Source organism: Cherax quadricarinatus, chromosome 49 (assembly GCF_038502225.1).
Source record: "Cherax quadricarinatus isolate ZL_2023a chromosome 49, ASM3850222v1, whole genome shotgun sequence".
NCBI lineage: Eukaryota > Metazoa > Arthropoda > Malacostraca > Decapoda > Parastacidae > Cherax > Cherax quadricarinatus.
Genome location: NC_091340.1, coordinates 25,681,951 through 25,698,562, shown reverse-complemented (window position 1 = coordinate 25,698,562; position 16,612 = coordinate 25,681,951). Strand labels below are relative to the sequence as shown.

At 40.4% G+C, this 16,612-nt stretch overlaps 1 protein-coding gene across 4 annotated transcripts in view; it reads right to left on the bottom strand.

Annotated features, from left to right (window-relative positions):
- The window catches only part of LOC128697093 (endoplasmic reticulum aminopeptidase 1-like), a 196,058-nt gene that overhangs the window by 26,151 nt on the left and 153,295 nt on the right, over positions 1-16,612 (bottom strand). For all 4 annotated transcript variants that reach the window (XM_070095300.1, XM_070095297.1, XM_070095299.1 and 1 more), the window contains 2 exons: positions 4,860-5,081; positions 520-669 (listed from right to left, as the gene is read on the bottom strand). In XM_070095300.1, the coding sequence (XP_069951401.1) occupies positions 520-669; positions 4,860-5,081 (372 nt within the window). The remainder of the gene's footprint in view (positions 1-519; positions 670-4,859; positions 5,082-16,612) is intronic.

The window sequence follows — 16,612 nt, the reverse complement described above, 5'->3', positions numbered from 1 at the left end:
TACAGAGGTACGTAATGGGTCCAGGGACTGGGCCCCCAAAGTTTTGATAGCTGAACTCCACCTCCACAGATCCTTCAAAGTGCAGGCACTGTATTTCCCACCTCCAACCATCCTTCACAGTGCAGGTACTGTACTTCCCATCTCTGCCCATCCTTCAGAGTGCAGGTACTGCACTTTCAACCTCCTGGACTCAAGTCCAGCTAACCAGTGTCCCTGAATTCTGTTCTAACAACACAAGTGACGCAATTTAAGATGTTTGCTGTTGGTCACATATCTGACACCAGTACTATACATGCCTGGCACCAGTACTATGCATACCTGGAGAGGGTTTTGGGGATCAACGCCCCTGCAGTCCAGTCCATGACCTGACACAAGTACTATACATACCTGACACTAGTGCTATACATACCTGACACCAGTACTATACATACCTGACACCAGTATTGTACATACCTGACACCATTATTGTACATACCTGACACCAGTATTGTACATACCTGACACCAGTATTGTACATACCTGACACCAGTACTGTAAACAACAGAACGTAGATTTGGTGGAATAATCAAGCCATGGTTCCTCCACTCAAAAAACAATAACTGGGCTTCCTGGATGGCATGAGTGTTCCCACACTGTACTGCTGCCCACAGAATCTCATACCGCAGCAACCTGAAAGGTTGGTACAAGGTTCTAAAAGTTGGTACAGGTTGGCCATCACTAATCCGGCATCATTGGGACTTGTAGGATGCCAAATTAGTGATTGTGCCAGATTACAGAGTGGTTAGGTTAGAATGCACTTAACCCAATGGCAATATTTACACATTGGCAATTTCTACCACTTTACTCCCTATTTTTGGTGCATTCCACTGTTCCAGTCTACCAAACTCAGTTATTTCACTAGCATTCCTTCTATCTGTTGATCAAGTACAAGAAATCACCTATTTACCTATTTCAACTACCCAATAAAGTGGTCAGAAATTAGGAATTTGGCCAATTTCACACAAATTTCAAGAGATGCCAATTTCAAAATAGGGTCCAGAATAAACAATGCAGACATTCCTAGCACTAAAATAACATTTTCTCTGTCCATTAGTCATGTCTCCAGGCCCCTACATTTGCTTTCCATTTTGAATTTTTATTCACACAAAAAATAGAAGATTTACTGTTATGCAGACTACTGAATTATTATAATAATTGTATAAATAATGTCAAACCATTATTTGTGACTGCATATCAGACTAGCCCGTTGGACACACATTGGATGGTGATTTCATTTGTTTAGTCTTGAACATCAGCAAAAATCGAACATTTCCGCTACTTTGAGCTCAATTTTAACCCTTAAACGGTCCAAACATACATATACGTTCACTTGCGTAGCGCCCCAAATTTTTTGAGAAAAAAAAAAATTTTTTTTTTTAAAAGGAAAAAAGAGCATATGGTACCCAGGCATCCCCAATTATTTTAATATGGCACACAGTGAGTGTGCACACCCATTCTCTCATGTCTAGGTGACTCAGGCTTATTGTGGCAATGTTGAATGAATGACAAAGAAAACGTATACAGTGGACCCCCGCATACCGTTGGCCTTACATAACGTTAAATCCGCATACCGATACATTTTATCGCTAAGATTTTGCCTCGCATACCGCTAAAAAACCCGCTCAACGCTGTTCGTCCGAGACGCGTCTAATGTGCGGCCTTAGCCAGCCTCACGTGTTCCGCCGGTGGCATTGTTTACCAGCCAGCCTCCGCGGTAACATCCAAGCATACAATCGGAACATTTCGTATTGTTACAGTGTTTTTGGTGATTTTATCTGCAAAATAAGTGACCATGGGCCCCAAGAAAGCTTCTAGTGCCAACCCTACAGGAATAAGGGTGAGAATTACTATAGAGATGAAGAAAGAGATCATTGATAAGTATGAAAGTGGAGTGCATGTCTCCGAGCTGGCCAGGTTGTACAATAAACCCCAATCAACCATCGCTACTATTGTGGGCAACAAAAAGGCAATCAAGGAAGCTGTTCTTGCCAAAGGTTCAACTGTGTTTTCGAAACAGAGATCGCAAGTGATGGAAGATGTTGAGAGACTCTGTTGGTGTGGATAAATGAAAAACAGATAGCAGGAGATAGCATCTCTCAAGTGATCATAAGTGAAAAGGCTAGGAAGTTGCATCAGGATTTAATTAAAAAAATGCCTGCAACTAGTGATGATGTGAGTGAATTTAAGGCCAGCAAAGGTTGGTTTGAGAGATTTAAGAAGTGTAGTAGCATACATAGTGTGACAAGGCATGGTGAGGCTGCCAGTTCGGACCACAAAGCAGCTGAAAAATATGTGCAGGAATTCAAGGAGTACATAGACAGTGAAGGACTGAAACCTGAACAAGTGTTTAATTGTGATGAAACAGGCTGGTTTTGGAAGAAAATGCCAAGCAGGACCTACATTACTGAGGAGGAAAAGGCACTCCCAGGACATAAGCCTATGAAAGACAGGCTTACTCTGTTGATGTGTTCCAATGCTAGTGGTGATTGCAAAGTGAAGCCTTTATTAGTGTATCACTCATAAACTCCCAGAGCGTTCAGGCAAAAGAATATCCTCAAGGCTAATTTGTGTGTGCTGTGGAGGGCAAACAGTAAGGCATGGGTCACTAGGGACTTTTTCTATGACTGGTTACACCATGCATTTGCCCCCAATGTGAAAGATTACCTAACTGAAAAGAAATTAGACCTTAAGTGCCTCCTGGTGTTAGACAATGCCCCTGGTCATCCTACAGACATGAGCTTCATTAAGGTGAAGTTTTTGCCTCCTAATACCACTCCTCTCCTGCAGCCCATGGACCAGCAGGTTATTGCAAACTTCAAAAAACTGTACACAAAAGCTCTGTTTGAAAGGTGCTTTGTAGTGACCTCAGAAACTCAACTGACTCTAAGAGAGTTTTGGAGAGAGCACTTTAATATCCTCAATTGTGTAAACTTTATAGGTAAGGCTTGGGAGGGAGTGACTAAGAGGACCTTGAACTCTGCTTGGAAGAAACTGTGGCCAGAATGTGTAGACCAAAGGGATTTTGAAGGGTTTGAGGCTAACCCTAGGAATCCTATGCCAGTTGAGGAATCAATTGTGGCATTGGGGAAGTCCTTGGGGTTGGAGGTTAGTGGGGATGATGTGGAAGAGTTGGTGGAGGAGGACAATGAAGAACTAACCACTGATGAGCTGCTAGATCAACTTCAACAGCAAGAGGCCAGACCTGAGGAAACTGGTTCGGAGGAGGGGAGAGAGAAATTGAAAAAGTTGCCTACTACAAAGATTAAGGAAATCTGTGCAATGTGGCTGAAAGTGCAAACCTTTATGGATGAAAATCACCCTCACACAGCTATTGCAAGCCGTGCTGGTGACTATTACACTGACAATGTTGTGAAACACTTTAGGGAAGTCATAAAGGAACGAGAGGTACAGGCCTCTATGGACAGATATGTTGTGCGACAGAAGTCCAGTGACTCTGAAGCTGGTCCTAGTGGCATTAAAAGAAGAAGGGAAGTAACCCCAGAAAAGGACTTGACACCTCAAGTCTTAATGGAAGGGGATTCCCCTTCTAAACACTAAGACTCTCTCCTCCTCCCATCCCATCAATCATCACCAGATCTTCAATAAAGGTAAGTGTCATGTAATTGTGCATGCCTTTTTCAGTTTGTATTAAAATTAATATTTCATGTGGTAAAAAATTTTTTTTTTCATACTTTGGGATGTCTTGCACGGATTAATTTGATTTCCATTATTTCTTATGGGGAAAATTCATTTGCATAATGATAATTTCGCATAACAATGAGCTCTCATGAATGGATTAATATCGTTATGCAGGGGTCCACTGTATATACATTTGGGGCGCTACGTGCATGAACGTATATATACGTTTGGGCTGTTTAAGGGTTAAGGTACTACTTTCCGGCGTGAAATCAATCAAAATTATATCTATTTCTGTAATAAATCTTCCATTCTATCAAATGAGACCAAAAAAATGAGAATGCAACCACAAAAAACATACAAAAATACACTGCAAAGTCGCTGTTTTACACCAAAAGCACAGTCACACATTTTTCTCATTATGCACTGTATGCTGCAGGATTTTTTTTATGCAGTGTACACTTACCACACAGACCTATTCTCTCGCATGTAGGCTCAAATTTACCAGTCACAGCTTATCTGAGTGAGCTGAGTTCATGGCGACCAAGAGTGGCTTCAAAGCCACCTTATGTTTTATGGACAATGTACTGTGTCAGTGTATGTACTTTACACAATGAGAAGCATTTCTTTTATTCGACGGAGCCATGGCTAGAGCTGAAAATGAGCAGGTTATAACAATAAATGGAGAAAAAGAAATTAGAATGACTTATGCATTAAGTAGTGCCACCAAACAGTAGCAGCAGGTTGGTGTTGCGACCCCAGAAATTTGAAATTACACTAGCCGAAATTAGTGCTGGATTACTGATGGAACCGGATTACCAACTGCCGGATTAGTGATGGCCAACCTGTACGAGGTTCAGAAAGTTGGTATGAGGACCTGAAAGTTGGTACAAGGCTCTGAAAGTTAGTACAAGGTTCTCAAAGTTGGCACAAGGTTTTCAAAGTTGGTATAAGGTTCTCAAAGTTGGCATGAGGTTCTCAAAGTTGGCATTGGACCTCTACAGTGTCAAGTTACACTCACTACCGTACCTTTGGCTGTAAATTACACTCACTACTGTACCTCTGGTTGTAAATTACACTCTACTGTACCTCTGGCTGTAAGTTACACTCACTACTGTACCTCTGGCTGTAAATTACACTCATTACTGTACCTCTCTGGCTGTAAGTTACACACAGTACTGTACCTCTCAAGGTGTGTACCAGTATCATTCCAGCCGATCCTGTGGTAGTGAGGCAGCACCAGGTTATGGATGTACTCCAGCATGAGGGTGTGGGCAGGGTAGTTGAAGATGAGTTGTACCCACTGAAAGAGGTGCCCAAGGGCAGTGTGCCAGGGTATGTACCTGGTCTCTGCCTTCAGGTACATGCTCAGGTCCAGTGCCACTGCTGCACTGATGCTGCCCGCCCTAATTATCAGGGAAAAGAGGGCATTAGAGGCCTCCCCAAAAAAATACCCAAAACAGGGATATTAGATGCCCCAAAATACCCAAAATAGGGACATTAAGTACCCCAAATAGAAATATTAATTTGTGGCACCACAGTGACTGCTAATTTTTTTTTTTTTACAAATCATTACAGAAACTAAAAACATAATCAGAAAAATCGGCCCCCTTAAAAAAAAAAAAAAGTAAATTTTACCCTCAAAAATATTCTAATTCTAAATCAAATTCTTTTGTAATGTCTACTGGAAGAAATCAGAAAAACAAGGCCATATTAGGAATCAAAATTCTAATTCTAAATTGAAATTTTGTCTATTAGAAGAAATTAGAAAAACAAGGCCATACAGGGAATCAAAATTCTAATTCTAAATTGAACAAAATTTGTGTTTATTGGAAAAAATTAGAAAAAAAGAGGCCATACAAGTAATCAAAATTCTAATTCTATATTGAAAACTTTTATGTCTATTGGAAGAAATTAGAAAAACAAGGCAATACTATGAATCAAAGTTCAAAATACTAAGAAAAGAATTCTGATTTTGAAAAAATGCTTAGCAAGGAGCATGCATAAAGTGGATACATATACCCCCTAGTGGACAAATATACCCCTAGTGGATGTATATACCCCATAGTGGATGTAAATACCCCTAATAAGCATATATATCCCCTAGTGAACATATATACCCCCATAGTGAACATGTATACCCCCTAGTGGACATGTATATCCCCTAGTGAGAATATATATACCCCCTATTGGGTATATACACCCCCTAGTGGGCATACCCCCATAGTGAGCATATATACCCCTACAGTGGACATGTATACCCTTACAGTGAATATGTATACCTCCTAGTGGACATATATACCTCTAGTGAACATATATACCCTGTAGTGGACATATATACTCCAGTGGACATATATATATACCCCTATAGTGGTCATATATACTGCCTAGTGGGCATATATACCCCATAGTGGACATATATACCCCCAAAGTGGACATATATATATACCCCTTAGTGGACATATACATCCAATTGATCATATATACCCCATAGTGGGAATATATATATACCCCCAATGGACATATATACCCCTATAGCAGACATATATACCCCTATAGTGGGCATATATATCCCTACTGAGTATTAAAATAAGAGGGAGAGGAAGGTGATGAACCAGGGAATATAATATACGTAATATAATATTCAGTGTCGTCCAAATACTTGAAAATAAGACGATGGAGAGTCAAGCTTGAAAAAATAAGCTTAGAAAAGTTAAATTTTGTTAAAATAAGCTTAGAAATGGTCAATTTTTGTTAACAAAATAAGCTTAAAAAAGGTCATTTTTTAAACTTAAAAATGTCAATTTTTTAAAAAAAGCTTAGAAAAGGTCAATTTTTTTTTATCAAAATAAGCTTAGAAAAGATCAATTTTTTAGTAAAGCTCAGAAAAGTCATTTTTTGACCAAAATAAGTTTAGATGGGGTAAAATAATTAGAAAAATAGGCTTATAAAAGGTTAATTTTTAAAAATAAGCTTAAAAAAGTCAATAATAAAGTTAAATAAAGGTAATTTTCTTTGAGCAAAATATTCTTAGAAAAATGTTAATTTTTATACAAGCTTAAAAAATCTTAAAAAAAAAAATAACAAAAGCTTAGAAAATGTAATTTTTTTAGTAAAATAGACTTAGAAATGGCCAATTTGAGTAAAAAGCTTAGAAAAGGTCAATGTTTGATCAAAATAAGCTTAGAAAATGTCACTGAGCAAAATAAGCTTATAAAAGGTCACTGAGTAAAATAAGCTTATAAAAGGTCACTGAGTAAAATAAGCTTACTAAGGGTCGCTGAGCAAAATAAGCTTATAAAAGGTCACTGAGTAAAATAAGCTTACTAAGGGTCGCTGAGCAAAATAAGCTTATAAAAGGTCGCTGAGCAAAATAAGCTTATAAAAGGTCACTGAGTAAAATAAGCTTATAAAAGGTCACTCAGCAAAATAAGCTTATAAAAGGTCACTCAGCAAAATAAGCTTATAAAAGGTCACTGAACAAACTAAGCTTAGAAAGCCACTGCTTATAAAAGGTCACTGAGCAAAATAAGCTTAGAAAGCCACTGCTTATAAAAGGTCACTGGACAAAATAAGAAGAGAAAAGGTCACTGAGCAAAATAAGCTTAGAAAGCCACTGCTTATAAAAGGTCACTGGACAAAATAAGAAGAGAAAAGGTCACTGAGCAAAATAAGCTTTTAAAATGTCAATGGGCAAAATAAGAAAAGATCAATGAGCAAATTAAGCTTAGAAAAGGTCAATGTTTGATGAAAATAAGCCTAGACAAGGTCAACACTTGACCAAGCTGTGCATATCGCTCCAGTAAATCAGCTAATACTGGCTACTGTTAACTGTTAACAATTGCCAATTATTGTAAAATTTGCAGGCAAACTGTGGTCTTTAATGACCTCAGTTAGTTGTGGATTGTTGTAGTTATGATATTGTGGGTTAGTTATGAATTGTTGTAGTCATGGTACTGTAGGTTAGTTGTGAATTGTTGTAGTCATGGTATTGTGGGTTAGTTGTGAAATGTTGCAGTTATGATACTGTGGGTTAGTTGTGAACTGTTGCAGTTATGGTACTGTGGGTTAGCTGTGAACTGTTGTAGTCATGGTATTGTGGGTTAGTTGTGGATTGTTGCATTCGTGGTACCGTGGGTTGGTTGTGAATTGTTGCAGTCATGGTAATGTGGGCTGTGAAATGTTCAAGCCAATGTATTTTGTACTACCAGGTGCATAGAGTTGTGTGTATGAGGGATTGTTGATGTGCACACATGCACACGCACACAAGCATGCATGTGCACACACACACACACACACACTGAGATGAGTTGTAGGAAGTGGAACAATATGGAGAGTGAAGTAGTGGAGGAAGGATCCATATGTAGTTTAAGAAGTAAAATAAGGCTCTTGGAGCAGGAAGAGAGTGGACCTAGTAGCGACAAGGGAAGAGGTGAGGCCAGGAGCTATTACTCAACCCCTGCAACCACATATAGGCGAGTACAAACATATAACACCTGTTACAGCAATAACAGGTGTTAGGTCACTGCTGTTGTGGTTGATAATACAACATTATTATTATTTTTTATTTTTTATTCGAAAAATGAAGAAACAATTTCATCATCATTCATTCCATCATTGTCTTGCCAGAGGTGCACCTATACTATAGTCAAAAAACTGCAGCATCAACACCCCTCCTTGAGAGCACAGGATTCAAGTCCAGCCTGCCAGTTTCCCTGAATTCCTTCATAAATGTTACTTTGCTCACACTCCAACAGCACATCAAGTATTAAAAACCATTTGTCTCCACTTGCTCCTAAAACATTCAGGTATGTTTGCTGGAAGTCCAAGCCCATTGCACACAAAACCTTCTTTACCCACTCCCTCCAACCTTTCCTAGGCCAACTCCTACCCTGTCTTCCTTCCACTACAGATCTGGTATGGTCTCAAAGTCATTCTATTTTGTTCCATCCTCTGTAAATGTCCAAACCACCTCAATAACTCCTCCTCAGCCCTCTGGATAATATTTTTAGTAACCCTTGCACCTCTTCCTAATTTTCAAACACGGATCCTCTGCATTATATTTACACCACACACTGCCCTCAGACATGACATCTCCACTCCCTCCAGCCTCCTCCTTGTTGCAACATTCACCACCCATACTTGACACTCATATAAGAGCACTGGTACCACTAATACTCTCATACATTCTCCTCTTTGCTTCCATGGATAACATTCATTGTCTCCGTAGACTCCTCAGTACACCACTCACCTTTTTCCCTTTCATTAATCCTATGATTCACTCCATCTTTCATAGCCCCATCTGCTGACAAGTCCACTCCATACTCCCTCCCTCCAATCTGATATCCAATCTTTCATTACCTAAATTTTTTGTTATCCTCTTTCCAATGTTCACTTTTAATTTCCTTCTTTTATATACCCTACCAAACTCGTCCATCAACCTCTGAAGCTTCTCTTCAGAATCTTCCAAAAGCACAGTGACATCAGCAAAAAGCAACCGTGACAACTCCCACTTTGTATTATATTCTTTATCTTTTAATCCCATACCTCTTGCCAACACCCGAGCATTCACTTCTCTTATAACCCCATCTATAAATATGTTGAACCACCATGGTGACATTACACGTCCCTGTTTAAGGCCTACTTTTACTGGGAAATAATCTCCCTCTCTCCTACATATTCTAACCTGAGCAGGGCAGGATGTGCTTAAGATGAAATATGTGAAGATCAGAGACCAGCGAGGGTTAGGAGTATGTAAGAGACAGAATCAGTAAGGGTGGTGAGGAGCGCCAAAGGTAAAATACGTATAATCAAAGTCAGCATAATAAAGATATTGCTGACAGAAAGTCAAAGATGGAGTCTGTGTCACAGGGGGAGCTGTCAGTGAGGACAAAAGTAAGTGTTAGAGCAGTGACAACACCAGAGGTAAATTCTGCATGCTCGCTGATAGACAGGACAGTCTAATAGTAGATGATGAAGTGACAAGTGAACTTGACAATTCATCCTGGACTTGAGTCTAAGAAAACATGTAGGCCAGGCTGAATTATAACAATTGGATATGCTGAATGTGGAAGACAGTGTAAAACAACTGAAGTTAAATCAAGTTTATAAAATTGCTCACAAACAGTGTCCAGAATATCTTGCTGCCAATTTTGTCAAGACTGGGAACCAAAGCAATCATAATACTAGGGGGAGAGAGCACAACTTTGTATACCTACAGTCAGTGGCCAGGCTTCAAACACCTTTTATTGTACAGCAATAGAGGAATGGAACAGACTGCCTGCACATGTCAAAGCCAGTCATAGCATGAACCAGTTCAGGAAGAGCGTTAAAAGGTATGTAATGAATGTAGCGACACAAAGGGAGGAGAATGATTTTATATTTTTTTAGCTAAACACACGTAAACGTAAATAACTCATTTTGCCTTATTCCTAGTACATATCTGTTATAGTATAATAAGAAGATATTATCTCCTTCATAGAATAATAATAAAGTAATAAAAGGACCCCAATGGAAATAAGTCACTCATTCTGACTTTTTTGGGTAATCCTAGGTTCTCTACACATATGCTGCTATGTATGATAATCTTTGTAGCTGTATTTGTGTATACCTGAATAAACTTACTTACACAGAGTGGTGCCGGACGCTTCTCTGTGAGATACCCATGAGTGAGGCATATGTCCAATATGAAGACAAGTGTGTGTGTGTGTGTGTGTGTGTGTAGTCTCCCAAACAAGACAGCCATGATAAGATCAGAAACACAAACAAGGGTTGATAGAATATAACTTATGCATCAACTCGGCCCAACTCATTGCCAATAGTTACAAAGTTTTCTAGAGATTACTGCAAAACTGTCTGATAACAGAATACCCCTATATGAAACATGGAGGTTATGAACAGGTGACTGCGGAACAGAGTCCACCTGCTCGCTGACCTGAATATCTACACATCCAGGGACTCCACAGGAGCCAATGTATCTGTTTTTACTAGAAATGCAGCACAACCAAAATTGTATACAAAAGGATGAGGAGAATTAAATTTCTGGATAACCTGTAAAGCACTAAATGAGTCTGGGGTATGGTTTGAGTCTGAAACACTTCTACCAAGAATGTTGAGAAAGGCTTGGATGTAATATGTATAACAGCGATGAGAATTGAATACAACTCAGCTGTGAAAATACTAGCAGAGTCTAATAAATGATCTCATACAACTGTGTGTGGAAACACTGCTGCAAACCCAACATCAGAGGATTTAGAACCATCAATGTAAACTGCAATGGCATGAGAATTAGATCGGAAACTGCTAAAAAATGGGAGCCACCTCGGCGGATAAAAGAGAGGGAGGTCAGAAGACCGATGCAAGGCATGTCCCCATTGGCTGCCACCTCCCAGAAGCAACAGGCAGCCTCCAGAGATACACCCGTCACCAGATAAACACCCAAAGCCGACCTCCAGGACTCCAGAGGCTGGATCAGCACATCCTAAATGATCCAGATTCAACAGCAAAAATCAAAACTACCATTGAGGGCCTCAAGGGAATGGGATGGACAATGATTCTCCTTCCTTGACCCAGGAGCTATAATTTCCTAAGGGAAATCCCCAAAGGCTGACTGTACAAAAGGGAGGAGAGGGGAGAAGAGGGGGATGGGGTGGGAAGGGGAGGAGAAGGGAGGGGAGAGGTGGGAAGGGAAGGGAAGATGTGGGAAGGGGAGGAGAAGGGGAGAGAGAGGTGGGATGGGAAAGATGGGGGTGAGGAAGGCCAGGTGTGTAGTAGTTAGGTTTGATCTGAGGAAGAAGACTAAAAGGTCCAGCTCCTTAGATCAAGAGCCTCTTTACCAGGTCAAGGAACCTTCCTTTGAAAAGGAATAGAGCAGTGACAGGTGTTAGGTCACTGTTGTGTTGTATAATACAGTAGTAACAGATCACTGTTGTGTGGTATAATACAGTAGCAACAGATCACTGTTGTGGTATAGTACAGTAGTAACAGGTCACTGTTGTGTGATATAATACAACAGTAACATGTGTTAGGTCACTGTTGTATGGTATAATACAGTAGTAAAAGGTCACTGTTGTGTGACATAATACAGGAGTAACAGGGGTTTGGTCACTGTTATGGTTGATAATACAACACTAACAGGTGTTAGGTCACTGTTGTGTGGTATAATACAGTAGAAACAGGTGTTATGTCACTATTGTGTGGAATACAGTAGCAACAGGTCACTGCTGTGGTATAATATAGTAGCAACAGGTCACTGTTGTGTGGTATAATACAGTAGTAACAGGTCACTGCTGTGTGGTATAATGCAGTAGTAACAGGTCACTGTTGTGTGGTATAATGCAGTAGTAACAGGTCACTGTTGTGTGGTATAATGCAGTAGTAACAGGTAACTATTGTGTGGTATACAGTAGCACAGGTCACTGTTGTATGGTATAATGCAGTAGTAACAGGTCACTGTTGTATGGTATAATGCAGTAGTAACAGGTCACTGTTGTGTGGTATACAGTAGCACAGGTCACTGTTGTGTGGTATAATACAGCAGTAACAGGTCACTGTTGTGTGGTATAATGCAGTAGTAACAGGTCACTATTGTGTGGTATAATACAGTAGTAACAGGTCACTCTTGTGTGGTATAATGCAGTAATTACAGGTCACTCTTGTGTGGTATAATGTAATAGTAACAGGTCACTATTGTATGGTATAATACAGTAGTAACAGGTCACTGTTGTGTGGTATAATACAGTAATAACAAGTCACTGTTCTGTGGTATAATACAGTAGTAACAGGTCACTGTTGTGTGGTATAATACAACAGTAACAGGTTACTGTTGTGCAGTATAATACAGTAACAACAGGTCACTGTTGTGTGGTATAATACAGTAGTAACAGGTCACTCTTGTGTGATATGATACAGTAGTAACAGGTCACTGTTGTGTGGTATAATACAACAGTAACAGGTTACTGTTGTGTGGTATAATACAGTAGTAACAGGTCACTGATGTGTGGTACAACAGTAACAGGTGTTAGGTCACTGTTATGGTTAATAATACAACAGTAACAGGTGTTAGGTCACTGTTATGGTTAATAATACAACAGTAACAAGTGTCATCAATCATAACAGTATAGGTCATCAACATGCACAAATCATACTTCATCAGTATTAATATCATACATAAGGGGTTCAAATATATGAAAGCCAAAATACAATAGATGAATATAATAGATGGATACAATAGAATAATAAAAAAGGATAGAATAGAGTTGGGATAAATAAATCAACTTCTCACCAGCTGTGAATGGTAGTGCAGAATGGACTGAAAAAAAAAAAAGGTAGGCGGCTTACATTTTAAGGCCTATGGAAAACGTCGCAATATAAAACAAGCCGAGCAAGTATTTCTGTGGGGGACAATAAATGCTGAGAAGGCCTCAAAGATCCCAGAAGATTTTACATTACATTTTTTTTTTTTTTTTTTTGGGGGGGGGGAGGATAGACCATGTTACAGTTGTTTATTACACAAATAACATGCATGTACAAGAATCAAACTTGGGATGTTTTGGTTTATAGTATAATGGAGTGGTAGTTGCGGAGGTGGTGGCGGCAACGGTAGCAGCAGTGCAATAGGGCAGGGGTGGTAATACAAAGAGTGTAGCAGTAGTAGTTAACGGTACAATAGTAGTAGTAGTCATAGTTGTAGTGATAGTAATAGTTGTGGTGATGGATAATGTAGTAGCAGTAACGGAGGTAGTCTCAGGACAAGAGGAAAAAGAAGAAAGAGGAGCACTGCAGGAGAGCTAATAGTCCATGAGGGCAGGCAAAAAACACGGGGACTCATAGGACAGAACCCACCTAGGCAGAAGATAGGAAAGGCAAAGAAACTATAGGAAAGGAGAAGAGGTAAGGAGAGGAGATAAAAATCAGGTCATGTCACAAGTGATCTGAAGTTTGGAGCATTTGACAATGTAATGAGAAAGGAAGGCATCTACAGAGACAAAACCACGACTAACATTCATGTTAAGGAAGTTTTGTATAAGGGATGATGAAACAAGACAGTGACTGTGAAGGGTAGACAGTTTTGGCAGACAACCAACTAATAGGATGATGATCTCTAACATGACAGAAAAGAGCATTATTAATGTCAGCAAGTCTAACACTACTTTTGTCAGAAAGAGAGCGGCCAGTTTCTCCAAAGCACTGGAGAGGACAAGAGAGGCAGGAAATGGAGTGGACTCTGGAAGCATCAGTAGCAGGAGGACAGGTACAAACTACATTACTATGAAGGTAGGAAGGTGGCGATGAGTAAGTTTAATGTCTAAGAAACAAAGGGTTGTTATTGCCATCTCTGAAACTGTTGCACTACTTATACTACTACTATTACCACTACAATTATACTACTACCTCCTCTTGTTCTACTACTCCATGCCCCCCCCCCTCCTTGTATATATACTGGCTCCCTTCTCTGTCACTAGTTAATGGTCCAAGTTGGTCCAAAACGTTGTCATAAGTTTCATTCTCTCATGTGCAAGTTATTTGTGTATTGTTCCAGTCATGGCATTGTGACTTATTTATTCTTCTTAGAGTGATTTCTTTGACCATCTTAGAATGATCAGTAAGTCTGATGAGGTGGTCATGTCTAACCTATAGGACGACCTGCTTCCACTAGTGGGGTTTTTCACTGGTGACTCTGCCTACTGCTGCTCCACCTCATCTGTCTGCAGGTTGTAAACCCCACTTCTGCAAATATACTGCACTTTCATCAAGACTGATGGACTGAACATGGTGACACCTGGCTGAGGAACTTATTACTTCACACTCCTCCTAATCTTCAACCATTTTTCTGTACTGGACTAAAGAAGCCACTGGCTGGTGAAATGTTTCCAGAATGAAGATACCAAGTGTTACATGGGTGTCTTATTTTGACTAGGATTTTGGGGGCTGGGATCCTTGCTGGTGCAGTTTTTTTCTGACCCTCCTCCCTATCTCCAGGATCAGTACCACCATCAGTTATTTCTAGTAATACATCAACATTATCCCCTAAAGCATCATAAGCATTTTTGACATCACCAGCTGAAGCACTATTTTGTATTTCTAGATCTTGTATTTCTAGGTTTGTACCTGTTTCATAAGTACCAGGACCACTATCTCCAGCTGGTGCACTGTCTCCAATTCCAGGTCTTTACAAGCACTTTCTTCCATTCCAGGTCTTTACAGGCACTGTCTTCCCATTTCCAGGTCTTTACAAGCACTGTCATCCGAGACTCATGAAATCATAAAAACAACATTACAAACAAACTCCAGATGAATCTCTGGTCCAGTGGCTTATGCAATGGAGTTTCACGACTTGCTGTCATGGGTTTAAACCCTACCCATTCCATGGTTTGACTGCCATCCATGGCAACACCAGGGCCGACAGCACAAGCCGCAATGCTATCTTGCATCGTTGAGTTTGCCCTGCTTTCTTATTTCCTTAGTACAGGTTAGGTTCTGGGTTACTGCTGTATAGGAGGGCCCCATTTATATGGCAGGTTAGGTTCCAGGCTACTGTTCTACAGGAGGGCCCTGTTTATACAGCAGATTTGGTTCTGGGTTACTGCTGTACAGGAGGGCCCTGTTTATACAGCAAGTTACGTTCTGGGCTACTGCTGTACAGGAGGGCCCTGTTTAAACAAGTTTGGTTATGGGTTACTGATGCACAGGAGGGCCCTGTTTATACAGCAAGTTAGGTTCTGGGCTACTGCTGTACAGGAGGGCCCTGTTTATACAACAAGTTTGGTTATGGGTTACTGCTGTACAGGAGGGCCCTGTTTATACAGCAAGTTAGGTTCTGGGCTACTGCTGTACAGGAGGGCCCTGTTTATACAACAAGTTTGGTTATGGGTTACTGCTGTACAGGAGGGCCCTGTTTATACAGCAAGTTAGGTTCTGGGCTACTGCTGTACAGGAGGGCCCTGTTTATACAGTAGGTTAAGTTCCAGGCTACTTCTGTACAGGAGGGTTCTGCTTATAAAGCAGGTTAGGTTCCAGGCTACTGCTATACAGGAGGGTTCTACTTATAAAGCAGGTTAGGTTCCAGGCTACTGCTGTACAGGAAGGCCTCGCTTATACAGCAGGTTAGGCTCCAGCCTACTGCTGTAAAGTGAAACATAGCCTTTCTTCCCTTTTAAATGCATATAAAAGCAGGCCGGACTTGAGTCCTGGAGATGGGAAGTACAGTGCCTGCACTCTGAAGGAGGGGTGTTAATGTTGCAGTTTAAAAACTGTAGTGTAAAGCACCCTTCTGGCAAGACAGTGATGGAGTGAATGATGGTGAAAGTTTTTCTTTTTCGGGCCACCCTGCCTTGGTGGGAATCGGCCAGTGTGATAATAATAAAAATAAAATAAAATAAAAGCCTGGTAACATGTTTACACTATCATATATTAAGTTAGCAATAGAGCTAGGACTAAAAAAAGGATATACAGTACACACATTACTTACCTTAAAATATTTTTGTCCTTAGCTTGTGGTGAGCGGCGAGTATATTTATCGTAGAAAGTCTAAATAAATGAAGAATGGGTATAAGTGGAAACCAATGAATTAGCGAAGGGCTGTAAAGCGGGGCCCTCCTGTATTTGGTGAGCACTTATACAGAGTTAAGCTTCTAGGATCTTTGATAGCTACTGCAGTAAAAGAGAAGAGGAGAGGAGAGGAGAGGATGGTGTGAATCTTACTGGACCAGTGAAGGAGTGTTATATAGACGGCCCCTAGAGGTGAGAAAAAGTAGAGGTTAGGGTAGGTCAACTAGGGTAGATGAGGGGGGGGGAGTCAACTAGGGTAGATGAGGGGGGTCAACTAGGGTAGATGAGGGTGGTCAACTAGGGTAGATGAGGGGGATCAACTAGGGTAGATCAGGGGGCCAACTAGGGTAGATCAGGGGGTCAATTAAGTTAGATCAGGGGTCAACTA